The sequence below is a fragment of the Oryza brachyantha genome, chromosome 2 (genome assembly GCF_000231095.2).
Source record: "Oryza brachyantha chromosome 2, ObraRS2, whole genome shotgun sequence".
NCBI lineage: Eukaryota > Viridiplantae > Streptophyta > Magnoliopsida > Poales > Poaceae > Oryza > Oryza brachyantha.
In genome coordinates, this window is record NC_023164.2 from 24,713,853 (window position 1) to 24,729,111 (window position 15,259).

Below are 15,259 nucleotides of genomic sequence, written 5' to 3' on the forward strand. Positions count from 1 at the left end.
TCGCGAGCGGTTTCAACCAAACACGTCGGATCCGAGCATAGGTGGAGAAGAGAGAGGAGAAAACGAGTATCTTCAGCAAGCTCCGCGCGTCTTCAGCAAGCTCCGGATGCCTTGCTCTGCAGAAGGCAAATTCACGTGGTCCTCACAAAGAGAAACGTACCAGCGACATGCCTCCTGGAAACCATGCCGGTCACTGCTCTCGAGATCCGTTCCGGCGCCCCGTCGCCGGCAGCCTAGAAGCCTCGTCGGTCGACTGGAGCAGCCATGGCTTGCGTCGATCACCGTCGTCGGACGTCCGCGCCACCGGAGCCCGCGTCGACGTCATGGCCACCCGCGTCAATCCACGTCGCCGGAGCCCGCGCCTGCCTGCGGCCGCTCGCTCGCGCCACCGCTGCATGCGCTCGCCTGCGCCTGCTGCCGCTCGCCCGCGCCACTGTTGCACGCGCTCGCCCACGCCACCGTTGCACGCCGCTTGCCCGCGCCTACTGCCGCTCGCCCCCACCCCCATCGGCAGTGCTATGGTCTACGGAGAAACAGGAAAGAGAGGAAGAAGAGAGAGAGAGGAGAGAGAAAGGGAGAGGAGAGAGTTAAAAAATAAAAAAAAAACATGTCATGTGAGACCTACCGGACGTCACGTTAGCAAAATCGGTAAAAAAATAGATCAATACTATCGTGAGATCTTTTTTGAACGGATTCTATTAATTTAGAGATACACATTTCTGTATTACGGTAGAAGACAAAAAAAAATAAGCTCGGCTTTAAGTCTAGAGATCTCTTGTGGATTTTTTTTCTAATATAAATAGATTTTACTGGCCTAAAATGGGCCAGAATTTAGTCCATACCAAACGAGACCGCGTGTGTGGGCCGTGAATCCAAACGAGTACTCGTATATATTTTTCGCGGGATGCCGTGACGCGTACGCCCATTTCTCCACGCAGCTTGCTACCAGCGCCACGAAAGTAGTAGTGTAGTACCATCTCCCAACGATTAATCCCAACTTAACAAGCAACAGTTCTTTTTCTTGAAACACCAACAGTCAACGAATCATCCAGTCAAAACGAAACAGATAATGAAGCAAGCATCGCAGCGATCCCGCCGGCCGCCGAGGTTGAGCCGCCGCAATGCCATGCGGCACTCGGCGTACGTGCATGGCCCCGCCGGCGGCACAGCCCTCGCCGCCGTCGGACCGGCCCGGCTTGTGGGATTCGGCCCCAGAACCCGTTCTGGAGGACAGGGATGTTCTAGGAGCTGCTCAAGATGAGGTCGGAGATCATGTGGAAGCAGACACAGCCGATGCGAATGCGATCGCACCGGTGGTGGAGAAGGAGGCGTCGACTTCCACATCGTCTATGGTGTCTGTCCACGCGAGTATGGTGATCAGGAGGAGCATCATGAAGTGGAGGAAGGTGGACCTTGTCGGGGCGGGATCGTCCGGAAGGGTGTACAAAGCTGTGGCTGAGTGAAGTTTGCCTCGCACTCGCACGCGAACTGTTTGATGCAATGCTTCGTTGTGTTCTCTTTCATTGAGTCTGAGTGGACTGACAGTTTGAGTTACATGTGTAATGCTACTTTGTATTGCCTTGCCAGGGATGGCTCTGTATTTGCTGTCAAAGAAGCGTCGTTGATTGGCCCAGAAAGCTATGCGAAGCAAAGCGCCGGTCAGCTAGAGCAGGTAGTTATATCAGTGAGAATGATTCCACAGACCTAACCAGCAATCTGATTGAGCAGACTACCTGCTTATGCTTGAGCATGGTCTTTTCGCTTTTGCTTATATTTATAATCCGAAATTTAAATTTTAGCTTTAAATTTAAAGTTGGTTTGGGGGATTTTAATCATAATTTATTTTTTAGCATTTACTTTTAGATCACTAAGAATATGTATATAAAAGTTTTACTGACAAATTATTTTTTGTTTACGAAATGCCGTTTCGCCTTTTCCCTCAAAAAACCAAAGGATCACCACCCTTGTAATTTACTCATTTAGGCAAGCTGATCATACCTAATCAAGCAATTTTCAACTGCAATTTTTGTCAGGAGATCTTGCTTCTTAGTCAATTGGAGCACAAGAACATACTACAGTATTTTGGTGCCAAAAAGGTAGTATGATAGTTATCAGATGCCAGTGGAAGAAGTGTTTTCATTGTATTGGCAATCACCTCTGTAAATTATTACCTCCCTAACAACAGCATTTTAGTGTATTTTCCTCGGTCGAGCTAATTATTCTTGTTTGGATTTACTTGTAGGAAGAAACGGTGCTATGTATTTTCCTTGAATATGTAAGTGAAGGTTCTTTGGTATCTGTATATGAGAAGCAGAAGCTTGAAGAATCAACAATATCCTCTTATACAAGGCAGATCCTCCATGGATTGACTTATTTGCATCATCATAATGTAATGCATAGGTGATATTTCCACAATAAATTTCTTGCTGCTGTCCTGCTCATTTGAAAATGTACTTGATCAAATGACTAATGAGTGAAATACTTGTTTATCATGGTAAATTAAATCTGTAGTGTCTTCCCTTTTCAATGCAGAGATATTAAGTGTGCAAATATTTTGGTTGACCAAAATGGGATAGTGAAAGTTGGAGATTTTGGACTGGCAAAGGAGGTCATTTCCATTTTCATTCCAGAGTCCTTTTTTCCCCTGCTTTGACTGACAGGTTGAGAAATTATGCTGTTTTCAGACTAATTAGTTGATCAATGCTCAACCTGTTTAATATAATGCCAGATAAAAGTCTGGAAGCAGAAAAGATCCTGTACTGGAAGTGTATATTGGATGGCTCCAGAGGTACGTTTTTTGACTTGTGTTTACACAGTATCTATGTGAATGCCATTATGAAGAACTTTCCGGACCAGTAGAATATATTGGTTATCTGATTGATCAGGTTGTTTGTGGCAATCCGTATGGGTATTCTGCTGATATTTGGAGCCTTGGATGCACTGTGCTGGAGATGCTTACTAGAAGAATTCCTTATCCTGATGATAATTGGGTCAGTAAATCCTACCACACCTCCCTCATTTTCACTTTCTTCTTTTTTCTCTCTTCAAATTATTTACTGGTTCAGTTCTATCAGGTTTCAGTCTTCTACCAAATTGGTCGCGGTCAACTTCCTCCAGTTCCAGCCTCCATATCGCCAGTGGCGCGCGATTTCATCGACAATTGCCTGGTGGTGAATCCTGACGATCGGCCCTCTGCAGATGAACTTTTGAACCATCCCTTTGTGGCTCTTCCAGAACCAAACTGGTGTGCTGAATGCTGGCCTGGGCTGACATTGTACTCTTCGAGATTAGCTTTGACATTGGTAGGCAAGAATACTTTTGGGAAATCCGGTCATCCAGTTGCTCATTGTTTCCTTCCTGGAAGTTCAGGGCCAGAATGCTTGTCAATTAGTTCAGGTTTCTGTCCTGTGAATACTAGTATTTAGGCCCTGTTTATTTCCCACAAACTTTTATCAAAAATATCATATCAAATCATTAGACACTTAAATTAAGCATTAAACATAGATAAAAATAAAAACTAATTGCACAGTTATAGGGAAATCGTTTGACGAATTTTTAAGCCTAATTAGTGTATGATTAGCCATAAGTGCTACAGTAACCAACATATACTAATGATGGATTAATTATGCTCAAAAGATTTATCTTGCGGTTTTTAGGCGAGCTGTGAAATTCGTTTTTTCATTCGTGTCCAAAAACCCCTTTTGACATCCGGTCATACATTCGAAGTGACTCTTTTATCAAAAATTTTTGGCAACTAAGGCCTATTATCCATGTTTGACAATTTAGTTGGGGGGAGCAATCAGCCAATCCATGTATTTTATGGTTCAGACTTGCGTCTGTCTGAACTGACGATGCAGGTAGAGACATAGCACACGACCTGGTACCAGCGGTTGGTCGTAAGGGGGAGCAGTTGCCGACGTGTGCCGTGACGGGGAGACGACCGCCATCCATCGAGGACGCCGTCGGTCTCGATCGCCGCTCCGGTCGCTCTCGGGGCTAGCCGGGTCCACGCCGTTATAAAATGACCTCATCCGCAGCACCGCCTCCCTCCCCCGCCTTTGCGCGCGGAGCGACATCGTATGTCTCTTTCCGGCCATCGCCTAGTCACCTCGCCTCCTCACGACCACCCCTCGGCGCCACGGCGAGCAGCGCACCGGGTCAAAAGCGCGCCACCTCGCACGGCCGCGTCGCTGTCGGGAGCTCGTGCCCGCCCGCGCCTAGTCAAACCCCACCCCCAACGCCACGAGCGAGTGGGGCGGACGCGTCCGTGATCCCTCCCCGTTCTTCTCGCGATTTGCTGCTCCTGCTCCTCTGATCCGCACGTACACGCAAGCTGCCGCTGCCGCGCCGCCGGAGCGGGGTGGGGGGAAGGGAAGGGAAGGGAAGGGAAGCGCTGCCCATGGCGGCGCCGCAGCGGCCGCGCCAGCGGCCGCGGCCGCAGCTGGCGCGGATCAACGCGATGAGGCACTCCTACTCCGCGGCGGAGGAGGACGGTGGCGTGGCGGACGACGTGCAGGAGCTCGTCGGTGACGGCGGGGCCGGAGGGGAGTACGCGTCGCAGACCAGCTTCCGCATCCGCGGCGGGTGTGGCGCGGCGGAGGTCACCGCCATCTTCCGCAAGCTCGGGCTCTCCGGCCCCGAGGACTTCACCATCCCGCCCGCGGTCTACGCCGCCGCCATGTCCCATCTCTCCAGCTCTGCCCGACGCCGCGCGTCGTTCGAGGAGTCGGCCGGAGCTGTCACCGAGAGGTCGGCCCCGCCGGAACTTCTAGAAGGTTCTCGAGGCACAGCTGCGGTTACAACGAATCCGGAAACATTCACCGAGAACGGGCAGGAAGCTGGGCCGGCCCCCAAATTGGTTCAATCAGAGGCTATAGAAATTTCCACACGAGCTTACGCAAATGCAACTCCTCCAGCAGAATCGACCATCAGAGTTGTAGCCTCGCCGGCTATCAAATTTGTTCAAGCAGAGGCTATAGAAGTTCCCACACGAGCATATGCAACGCCTGGAACAGAATCGAGCATCAGATCAGTAGCTTCTACTAGTAAACGAGAAGTCCATGCTGTGCCGAAGCATGGTAGCGCAGGCGAGGATAAGGAGAAAAGTAAATCGGTCAGAGTGAACAGATCACGAGTGGACAGAAGAAGAGAGGTGGTTGCAGAGGCAACGAGGGAGACCACCGGCGCCTCGACTCTGGTTGTGGAGGCGACAAGTGAGTCCACTTCACGTGATATCGAGCATTTGATTTCACCGTCTCCTCATAGGCGGTTTAGGAGAACCATCAAGTCCTGGCTTAAGGGAGAGCATCTCGGCAGCGGATCGTTCGGGTCAGTGTATGAGGCCATCAGTGAGTAAGTGTCCATGTTCCTACTCTGATTGCATAATTCGTTAATATGTTTGCATTTGCCACTATTTTATAGGAGGAATACAATAAAGATAGAATATCAATGGTTTTGGTCTATGCAGAGAAATAAGAATTGATGTTTCATAATCAAATTCAAAGTTCATTATTGGTATCATTGCTGAAACTATAACACTACACTAATGATATGATGTGTCAATGTGTCATCTAGGTTCACTTAATTTGTGGTGTGTTAGGAACAGAGTATTAGCTTCATGTGTCCACTTTGTGTTCTCTACTTTCTGTGATACAATTGTCTCGATGTTGGCAGACATTAAATTAATAATCAACCTCTCATTTTCTTGGGAACTCAGCAAGGCATCAGCTGAGATTTCACAAACTAGTTGGGCTTTTTAATTCTATGACAGGTTGAGTGAACCACGACCTAAAAATTTAAATGTTAGCTGAATTACTTGAACATACTGATGCAGCATATTACCTGAATCATGTGCACATCCTAAATTGCTTATGCACCTTTTTTTGTGGAACTTCTCCTTTTGCACTTCATACGATAAATTTGCATTATCTAGATGAACCCTTGTGTATCTCTTTTGCAAGATAAGTGGTTCCATCTAAACCACTCTTGAAAAATGTAACTCCTGTTGACAATTACTATATGACCGTGCCTAGTTTTGTTAATAAAAAGCTTCATAATCGACTTTTAACATTTATTTTACAGTGATGGTTTTTTCTTCGCTGTCAAGGAGGTGTCATTGATTGATCAAGGGATCAATGCAAAACAACGCATTGTCCAACTTGAGCATGTGAGTTACCCTGTTTCAAACATTATGTTTGTTATTGGACACCCCTGGTTGTATTTAATGTCCAAGCAACCATTGTTTTGTTTCAATCCATTGAGAATACTGGTGAATCATTTGGTTTCAGGAGATTTCTCTGTTGAGTCGTTTGGAGCATGACAATATAGTTCAGTATTTTGGAACAGACAAGGTATTCCTATTATGGATGTTACGTCCATTAACAGTACAGTTATGAATTCTATCATTTCATCTAGTTTCAATATTATGCTGCTTTTACTCTGCAAGCCATCTTCATGTAAACAACATAGTTGTATGGCTTGAATTGTTGATTTGTGTATCTACATTTAATTTGTTGAATGACCATCTTGCAGGAAGATGGAAAATTGTATATATTTCTTGAACTCGTAACTCAAGGCTCTTTGGCAGCTCTATATCAAAAATACCGTTTACAAGACTCACAAGTCTCAGCATACACAAGGCAGATTTTGAATGGTTTGAATTATCTACACCAGAGGAACGTGTTGCACAGGTGCATTACTAGAAGACTCTATCAATGTGATAGTATACTTTAGCTTAGATGTTTCTATTGTGAAGGATTTGCATAACTATATTTTTTTCTGGCCTATTGATACATTTTTTCCCTACGTGATCAGAGATATTAAATGTGCGAATATCCTAGTTGATTCAAATGGGTTAGTTAAACTGGCAGATTTTGGACTTGCAAAAGAGGTACTTGCTCTATCAAATGCCTGTCAATTCGTTACTAGATTATTATTGTCCTCACACTTTCAAATTTGCCACGTCCCAGATGTCAATTTTGAGTCAGGCAAGATCTAGCAAGGGAACTGTTTACTGGATGGCCCCTGAGGTTAGTCTCATCACGCTTTGATGCTTTTTGTACAATCCATTTATCTTAGACTCCTGTTCAGAAGAGTGTGAATGCAGTATCATTTTATGTTTCAATCATAATTGTATGCCTGATCTATTATGTTCATATTGTTCACTTTGTTATACTTGTGTCAGATATTTACTCTTGACCTGAATAAACAATCTAAAACATAAATCAAGCGTTGCATGTGGAGGACCATTTGCATTTATCATGCGAGTCCTGCCTTGTGTCTGTAGGTACTTTAGAAAATGGAAAGTGTCATGCTTGATGAGTCAGAGTTTCAAAAACAGAAACACTGTGGAATAATTGTAAGATGTCGCACGGATACATAATTACATTTCTGTGATTGAAATGTCACTTTCTTGCAAGTTACAATCAATTATTTGCATACAATAGTACGTGTATCCATATTGTACCAAGCATGTACATTTTCTGATGTCATGTTCTCTTTCAGGTTGCTAAGGCAAAGCCTCATGGACCTCCAGCAGATATTTGGAGTCTTGGCTGTACAGTTTTAGAAATGCTGACAGGCAAAGTTCCATACCCTGATATGGAATGGGTGAGTATCTTTGTTATCTTACTTTCTATTAACAGCATCTCATTTCAAAGTACCAATGTACTGATATACACGGGCTGCACGCTATTAAATTAAAGAACCAAAAATATTGATGAGAACTTCCTCAATCTTCATGTTGATGACTCGTTTGCTTACATCAGTATGTATGTAATATAAATCCTAGTGGAAAAATGAAATGTTAGTTTCATTCGAAAAAACTGGGTAATATTGAAAATATCATTGGGAATCAAACATTTCTATTCAGAACTGCAAACAGGACATCATCTGTCTATTTTGTTGTGTTAATCTCACTCTCCGGCAATATGTATCATTACTTTCTGTGATGCACTCTTTTCTTCTGCTATGTAGACGCATGCTTTGCTTACAATTGGTAGAGGAATACCACCCGAAATCCCCACTACACTGTCAGAAGATGCTCGTGATTTCATAATGAAGTGTGTAAGAGTAAATCCAAATGATCGGCCATCTGCTGCTCAGCTGTTCGACCATCCTTTTGTCCAGAGATCACTGCAACATAAAGGCGCCTAATGCACTCGTGTTGCTAACAAACTTGCTTGTGCATAAGCTAGTAAGTATTCCATTCTTCCTCATAGAAAAAATGTCAAGAAACAGGATGCTATGGTCCTTTATTGCAGATATTAATGGAATTATCTCTGTTTTATTTTATAGATTTTACCTCACCTGTGGAAACCTGTAGCTGTTACTGAGGATGATACTAAATCCCTCGCTGTCATACATTGGTAGTTTGTGGGAGGTTTGAAATCGCTTCCAATCTGCTGCGCTATTGACATTTAATTCGAGGAACTTGCATGGGCAAGCTATATTCAACTGAAGATACTTTTCAGGCTGCTGGATCATGTGAATTGACGATAGCTTGTCCGGCCTTGCGACCATCAGAATGGAGTGGTTTGGCACTCCCTGAACAATGGGTTGGCCAAATTTATGAGTGCTGATTGGCAAGTATGAATTCCATCGTGATCCATCAAACTATGATTCACATTCTTGTCCAAATAATAGGGAAGGTTCAAAAGGAGGATTAGTGGGATCTCGCCAAAGGCTGCACAACAAACAGTGCCACGCTTCACAGTTGTACATATTTCTCTTTCTGTTTGCCATTTTCATATGTAAGCAAGTGGCAGTCTCGTGTTCATATATGAAAGCAAGAGATGTGGAAGCTAGCATTGTGGCAGCCTAGTGGCCATGTATGAAAGCAAGTGATGTGGAGGCTAGCACAATTGACGCCTTGACGGTGGGGCATGGTCAGTGCTCACGCTACAGTTCACTTTTCTGACCGTGTTTCTGTATGTGTAGTAGTTTGTCTCTGTTCCTGATGCAAATTAGCTGCATTCTGTTTGTCATCGACTGTTTGACGAGGAAATCCAATTTGTCTTGTCCAGAAATTATGTGTTTTGGTGTTGACTGAGCTGATAGGCACACCGTGAAAATCACAAAACAATGAGATTCACGTTGGATTTTTCTCATGTGGCTATACTGGCAATTGGAGAAGAAATCACAATGCCAGGACAGCTACATCTACTGACCTACTGATATTACAAGTTTACCGCATTTCTCTAATCTAACGCTGGACATCTTCTGGACTTCAAAATGTCAGTCTTTCTGCATTCTCCAACTCCAAGCTCCTGAGTTCATTCCATATTCAACAAATCGATATGATCATAATCATGCCCTGCCATCTCATGAATGAGCAACGCGAGCATGTGAGATATCTCCTCAGCCTGTGGATGCGACCGATCGCCGGAGACAAACTCGTGCACGCCGCCGTCGACCTCCACGGCGCTGTAACCCGGCCTCTTCCTCAGCCCCCGCGCCTTCATCAGGTTCCGGACCTTCCCGGCGCCGTCCCACTTGCCGACGGCGGCGTAGATGTTCGACAGCAGCACGTAGTTGGCGTCGCCGCCGGGGTCCAGCTCGAGCAGGTGCTGCATCAGCCGCTCGGCCATGACGACGTCACCGTGCATCCGGCAGCCGGCGAGGAGGGCGCCGAGCACAACCTCGTTCGGCCGCATTGGCATGGAGGTCACCACCCGCATCGCCTCCTCGAGGCGCCCCGACCGGCCGAGCAGGTCGACCACGCAGCCGTAGTGCTCCATCCTCGCGGCGATGCCGTACTCTGCCCTCATGAGGTCGTAGTACCTCAGCCCCTGCTCGGTGAGGCCCCCGTGGCTGCACGCCGTGAGAACGCCGGTGAACGTCACCGCGTCCGGCTTGAACCCCTCCCTCCGCATCGCCTCGAAATGCTCGACCGCGTCGGCGCACCGGCCGTTGGCGGCGAACCCGACGATCATCGAGTTCCAGGAGACCACCGTCCGCTTCCTCATGCCGCCGAACACCTGCCGCGCGAGCGCCACCTGCCCGCACCGCGCGTACATGTCGATCAGTGAGTTGGCGACCCTGAAGTTGCGCTGCAGCCCCCGCCGGACCGCGAGCCGGTGCACCCACATCCCGAGCCCGAGCGCGCCGACCTGGGCGCACGCGGCGATGATGGCTATCAGCGTGACGTAGTCCGGCGCGACGCCATCCAGCAGCATGGCGCGGAAGCACTCGATGGCCTCGTCGTGGCGCCCGTTCTTTACGCACCCGTCGATGAGCGCCGTCCAGGAGACCTTATCCGGGGCAGGCATTCCGTCGAACACCTCGAACGCTTCGTCGACGAGGCCGTTGCGCATGAGGCCGGAGATCACTGTGTTGTAGGTGACCGCCGACCTGACGGGCATGGAGTCGAACAGCTGGAGGGCGAGGTGAGGCAGGCGAGACGTGAGGTAAAAGCGCGCGAGGCAGGTGGAAAGGAGGAGGTGCGAGGGGAAGAGCTTGAGCGCGCGGGCGTGGATGGAGAGCGCGAGGCGGCGGGCGAGTGGTGAGGACGACGAGCCGGCGCAAGCGGAGAGGACGGTGAGAAGGGTGACGTCGTTGGGGGCCGGCGCTGCGGGGGAGGAGAGCATGGCGGAGAGCTCTGCGGCCGCCGCGGGGAGGTCGCCCTGCCGCGCCTTGCGCGCGATGGCGGACGTCCATGAGGCGACGTCTCGCGGCGGCCGGCGGCGAGGCTTCGGGGTGGGGTTTTGGGGTTGGGGAAGGGCAAGAGAGGGAGGGGCTACGACGGCCATGAAGCAAGTCTATGGCTGAGGCACCTCCGCGGTGCTACTGCTATACCTTTTGCTCTGTGCTCTGGTTTCTTCAGGTTTTCTTCAAAATCCATCAAAAAATCCTGCTCTTTTTATCCCAGTTTCATGAACTAACCCCTTAAAAAACTGCAGTTTCCCCAGCAGCAATGCAGCAAAACCATGTTGCTATTTCAAGGCAATTGTTGCCCATTGATTATCACTGAACTCTGAAGGCAAAAGGGGGAAGGGTGAATCAGAATCGGCGAAATTGCATGGATGTAGATCACAGTTCACAATAAAAAAACGTAAAGAACGAAGGCGCAGAGCATGCACACAAATCAAATACATGGATTGGAAACGATGCACGCCCTTGGCCAGCGATCCATATGTAAAATTGGAATATATAAAATCTTTGATTAACATTCACAAAACTGTGTACATCAACTGCAGACTGTTTTACAACCATTTGCATGTCCATATGCCACACACCCCATAATGTACATTGCATGAAAAGTATGAAATCGATAAACCCAACATCAACATGATGGCATTATAGTTTACAACTTACATAGACAGAGTAACTATGCCCGAACAAACAGTCTGGTTTTCAAGTGCGAAGTGCAACCCATGGAGATGGAGTGAAAACACCCTAATGAAACATGCAGAAAAGGGAGAAGCCAAACATATTGCCAAAAATGGAGGGCATGCCCAATATGCATCAGACTCACAAAGAAGAGGCAATTAAAGTCTAAATAATATTTTTCAATTTCCTTGATAAAAAGAAATTACATATGGAAAATGACACATCTTGCACTTGATAATGGTGCCCTGATGAACATAATACGGAAACCCAGTAGTTCACTAAAAATCTAGTGCAAGTCACATACAGTAGAAAGATGGTAATGAGAGGTGTATGGCTGGAGCAGATTCACTGGACCATCGGATCAGGGTTCCCAGCCGCAAGAATGTCCAGCAACGAGTTCTGGGGTTCCAGCTCTTCATGCCACAGTGGTAGTTTATCTCCAGGGTGAAATTTCCTTGAAACACCATCTGCATTTATCTGCAAGATTATCGAATTCATAAGTTTAAGAATCCACTGGTCTTCCAGATACACAATAAATTGTAAGCAACTATAAATAGAACAGAGGAAACAGGACAGGGCCTCCCCACTTACAATCTACTTTACCACACTGCAAAACCATGATAATTGTACAAACCAAGCATATCTTTTTCAGGAAAAAAAGGAAGAGCTACAGGAAAATGCAATAGAAGCAAACAGATGGCCAACAAAGACATAAGAGAATTAGATATTAGTGCTCCCAATGTCTTGTCTACTTTCATATCCATCAAAAGACACAACGCAGAAATTTATATGTTTGTATGAAGTCAATCTGCTCAATTTCTGATGTTTCAAAATATATCCAGCAAAGGAACAAACAATGGCAATAAGGATGAAAAGAAGAGAGAACTTACAGTGACTGTACGAACTACCCCTCCACTGGCACCATCACGGGCCATAGCAAGGGAAACTACCTTAACTACAAACTTCTGTAAAGATGAACAGAAAAGAATCAAGTTATATAAGAGATGAAATGCAATCATATATATGGAAAGCTGAAATGAAGGATAATGAACTTGCGCTCTGATTCTCAACTTGCAAAACAATTTATGATTTTTTTACTAAATCATGTGAACATGCTGACAATATAATTAACTGAACACATATCCTCCTGCAAATGCCATGAAAAAGCTAATTTTTCCTTTCTTTTTTTTTTGCACAAATAAAGGTAACATTGCTCACAAAAATAGGGTCTCCAAACAAGCAATAATATATGATTAAAAGGGAGAACTGAACAAAACTGCAGGCACTTTACTCTACCTAATACATTGAACAAACTGTCTCTTATTACTCATGGTTCGTGAGTACCTCAGCTTCTTCCTGGGACATGCCCTCCTTCCATTCATGGTCAAGCAATCCATACAGGTAACTGGAACCTGAACCTGCAAAACTCAGAAATAACATCTAGTGTCAGAAACTGTGATTGATATAAGGTAAACAGGGATCAGGAAAACTTCATGGTAAATGTTTATGAGTCAGGTTGCACAAGAGTAGTAGTATGGTAAAGAGTATGGCAGGCTAATTCAAGATGTCAACAAATAAAGAAAGAAGTGAATCATGCTCATTGCAAACAATTGCTTCTGCATTGCTTGAAAAAATTGAACTGCTCAGGTAAGTTTATAAATAAATTTCATAAATACAGGCTTGTACTATTGAACTGATAATTATTCTTTAACAAAATTTAGATACACTAAAATAGGCACAATCTATTAGAGCGAACTATATTTCCCATTCAATTACTGTCAGCCCGCTGATAAGACCTTTTTCCATAATATCTGTGGGGAAGATGTACCTCCAATTGCAAATGGTTGCCTCAAAATTGTTCCACCAAGGGGAACTGAGAAAATTTGGCCTCCCTCGTATTTATCCCATCCACCAACAATCATGCCAGCTTGCAACATATTCTGAAAATTGGTGAAAAAAAATCATTACAGAAACAAAACAATAGATTAAAATCATGCATCAGAGAAAGAATCTCATCTCATGTATTCACGAAATTATTGTCTTGCAGAATGCTACAGAAAATATACCTTGTTCTGATAAGCCAACAACCTAATTAAGTTGGCTGCAACTTTCACAGTAGCTGGTTGCCCAAGCTGAATTCTGCAAATAGAGGGAAAGCATGAGCCATCTTACACATTAAATGTTTCCAGAAACTAGTATAGATCATAATATAAACAGTTAATTCGATTTCTTCCTATTTAGTTTCAAGGGGACAACATTATTAGGCTTATAATAACTCGAGCAAACTTACGTGTGTTGGTGGAGAAAATAACGTACATAATCGGAAATGACTTGTGTATCAGCAGCCTGTTAGACAGAGAAACATATTACATGTTAATACCACTAAACACCTGGAGATGCATCATCAGATAATAATTAATAGTTGACTACTGACTACTACAGAATAATGAATCAAAAGAAAATATTGAGACTAAGAATGTAACTCATGAGAAGCAGAGTCTCCTACTCAAGGAAAAACCGATCAAGATGACATGCCACACTATAAGTCTATAACCATATGTTAATGAACAGGAAGCATATGATTTCCCTACATCTTATGGTGTTGAGACAACAACATGAAAGAGGACTAACGTCTCCAAATAATATAGACACTTACAGAACCAGAGCGGCAGACGTACACGTTGTCTGTCAGCTGAGTAATCTTGTCCGACGCACGGTTCGCCACATACATTCCTAAGAAATAACACCAAACAACAAAGGGTATTAAAGGAAAGCAACAAAAAGATACCCACACAACACATCAACTTGACATTGATTCCAGTTTGTTAAACATATGACACGATACCTAAAACAATAAGTCAGTGCAACAAAATCATCTAAGAAAGCTTGCTAATCATGTAGACACGGGAGCCAAGTTTGTATATTCCCAAAACAGCAACATCATGCTTAACACCCATGGGAGTACACTTTTCTGATTCTTCAGTACCATACGAGAACGATACAAACAGATAATACAATTGGAACATTCGATGTTGTTTCTAGTTTCCCCTAATGCTACAGCAACCCAACAACAGAGTCCCAATCTTTCGCATATCTGCCACACAAGTTTTAGGACGTTCCACTCGTCACATACAGATTCAAACAGGATAAATTAGTGGTAAGGAGCAATTTCTCCATCAATACTACATTAAGCAATCCGCTACGGACGCTATATATTTCATCTAATCTCACAAGTCGCAAACCTAAAACATGAGCGAGGGTCGGTTACAATCACTACTTCCATTCCCCCCCATTCCCCACGATTTAGCACCAAAATTAGACAGCGCGGCGCCACCGGGTGCACGGCAACTCGAACCACATGCATGGAGGAGGGAACATCCCGCATCGGGAGGGATCGAGGCGTACCGGTGCTGGTCCTGGAGTCCGCGGCGAGGACGACGCCACCGTCGTAGCAGACGCCGACGATGGTCGTCCCCATCCGGTGCTCCCCGGAGGCGGGAGAGTCCCCCGCCGCGACAGAGGGGGCGCCCATGAGAGTGGCATCCATGGCCGCGGGTAGATCGGCGGTGGCAGAAAACCCTAGGGATGCGCTGCGCTGCGCGGCGGCGAGATGCGAGGCGATCCTTCTTCAGTGGGCGAAGCGAGAGAGCTCCTCAACTGTGTATGCTACGGTCCAGGGCGCTGTGGCCTCCCCCGCAAGAAAGAGCACGAAGAGGAGACGGGACGTGGACGGTCGCGTGCTGGTGCGGCTCGACCCGATGGGGCACGAGCCGGGTGCACCCACATCCCGGCTTCCCGAGCCCGACCACGAGATTTGAGTCCGGCTCTCGCCTTTGGCGTAGACACGTACTCCCTACTTCAAAAAAAAAAAAAACTTTTTTATATCATTTCTATATTTCTATACTGATTTTATGGTTTCAATTATTTTAAC

General features: G+C 45.8%; 4 protein-coding genes across 5 annotated transcripts; 2 read left to right on the forward strand and 2 right to left on the reverse strand.

Moving 5' to 3' along the window:
- The first annotated feature begins 1,382 nt into the window (after positions 1-1,382).
- Positions 1,383-3,436, forward strand: LOC102716019 (mitogen-activated protein kinase kinase kinase 1-like). The gene is made up of 7 exons (XM_015833999.1): positions 1,383-1,672; positions 2,034-2,096; positions 2,243-2,400; positions 2,533-2,608; positions 2,729-2,788; positions 2,886-2,990; positions 3,075-3,436. Exons 1-7 carry the CDS (start codon positions 1,496-1,498, stop codon positions 3,423-3,425), a joined length of 990 nt encoding a protein of 329 aa, XP_015689485.1. The 5' UTR covers positions 1,383-1,495; the 3' UTR covers positions 3,426-3,436.
- Positions 3,437-4,015: 579 nt separating this feature from the next.
- LOC102716299 (mitogen-activated protein kinase kinase kinase 1-like) lies at positions 4,016-9,022 on the forward strand. 2 transcript variants are annotated; one of them, XR_005811099.1, is made up of 10 exons: positions 4,016-5,352; positions 6,082-6,166; positions 6,288-6,350; positions 6,532-6,689; positions 6,814-6,889; positions 6,969-7,028; positions 7,504-7,608; positions 7,975-8,194; positions 8,296-8,380; positions 8,472-9,022. XR_005811099.1 is itself a non-coding variant. In XM_040520691.1 (9 exons), the coding sequence occupies exons 1-8, from the start codon at positions 4,400-4,402 to the stop codon at positions 8,152-8,154; spliced, it is 1,680 nt and encodes a 559-aa protein (XP_040376625.1). In that variant the 5' UTR covers positions 4,016-4,399; the 3' UTR covers positions 8,155-8,194; positions 8,296-9,022. The 2 variants fall into 2 exon arrangements, 1 of the variants encoding a protein (XP_040376625.1); XM_040520691.1 differs by having other exon boundaries at positions 8,296-9,022.
- A 200-nt stretch (positions 9,023-9,222) lies between these two features.
- LOC102700962 (pentatricopeptide repeat-containing protein At1g05750, chloroplastic) lies at positions 9,223-10,814 on the reverse strand. Its single transcript, XM_040520692.1, has one exon. It carries the CDS (start codon positions 10,746-10,748, stop codon positions 9,273-9,275), a length of 1,476 nt encoding a protein of 491 aa, XP_040376626.1. The 5' UTR covers positions 10,749-10,814; the 3' UTR covers positions 9,223-9,272.
- Positions 10,815-11,488: 674 nt separating this feature from the next.
- On the reverse strand, positions 11,489-15,014 carry LOC102701238 (proteasome subunit beta type-6-like). Its single transcript, XM_006647907.3, has 8 exons — positions 14,734-15,014; positions 13,985-14,061; positions 13,619-13,674; positions 13,395-13,467; positions 13,157-13,268; positions 12,673-12,746; positions 12,219-12,293; positions 11,489-11,805 (listed from the first exon to the last, which is right to left on the reverse strand). Exons 1-8 carry the CDS (start codon positions 14,873-14,875, stop codon positions 11,674-11,676), a joined length of 741 nt encoding a protein of 246 aa, XP_006647970.1. The 5' UTR covers positions 14,876-15,014; the 3' UTR covers positions 11,489-11,673.
- Positions 15,015-15,259: the final 245 nt, after the last annotated feature.

Bases quoted from the DNA above. Each gene is read 5' to 3' on its own strand.
- LOC102716019 (XM_015833999.1), top strand. From the start codon at position 1,496: ATGCAATGCTTCGTTGTGTTCTCTTTCATTGAGTCTGAGTGGACTGAC. The intron at 1,673-2,033 runs GTAGTTATATCA...AATTTTTGTCAG, and splicing joins GCGCCGGTCAGCTAGAGCAG to GAGATCTTGCTTCTTAGTCA. The intron at 2,789-2,885 runs GTACGTTTTTTG...CTGATTGATCAG, and splicing joins TATATTGGATGGCTCCAGAG to GTTGTTTGTGGCAATCCGTA.
- LOC102701238 (XM_006647907.3), bottom strand. From the start codon at position 14,875: ATGGATGCCACTCTCATGGGCGCCCCCTCTGTCGCGGCGGGGGACTCT. The intron at 12,747-13,156 runs GTACATCTTCCC...TGAGTTTTGCAG, and splicing joins GCAACCATTTGCAATTGGAG to GTTCAGGTTCCAGTTACCTG. The intron at 12,294-12,672 runs GTACTCACGAAC...TCATCTTTACAG, and splicing joins TGTCCCAGGAAGAAGCTGAG to AAGTTTGTAGTTAAGGTAGT.
- LOC102700962 (XM_040520692.1), bottom strand. From the start codon at position 10,748: ATGGCCGTCGTAGCCCCTCCCTCTCTTGCCCTTCCCCAACCCCAAAAC.
- LOC102716299 (XM_040520691.1), top strand. From the start codon at position 4,400: ATGGCGGCGCCGCAGCGGCCGCGCCAGCGGCCGCGGCCGCAGCTGGCG. The intron at 7,029-7,503 runs GTTAGTCTCATC...GTTCTCTTTCAG, and splicing joins TTTACTGGATGGCCCCTGAG to GTTGCTAAGGCAAAGCCTCA. The intron at 7,609-7,974 runs GTGAGTATCTTT...TCTGCTATGTAG, and splicing joins CATACCCTGATATGGAATGG to ACGCATGCTTTGCTTACAAT.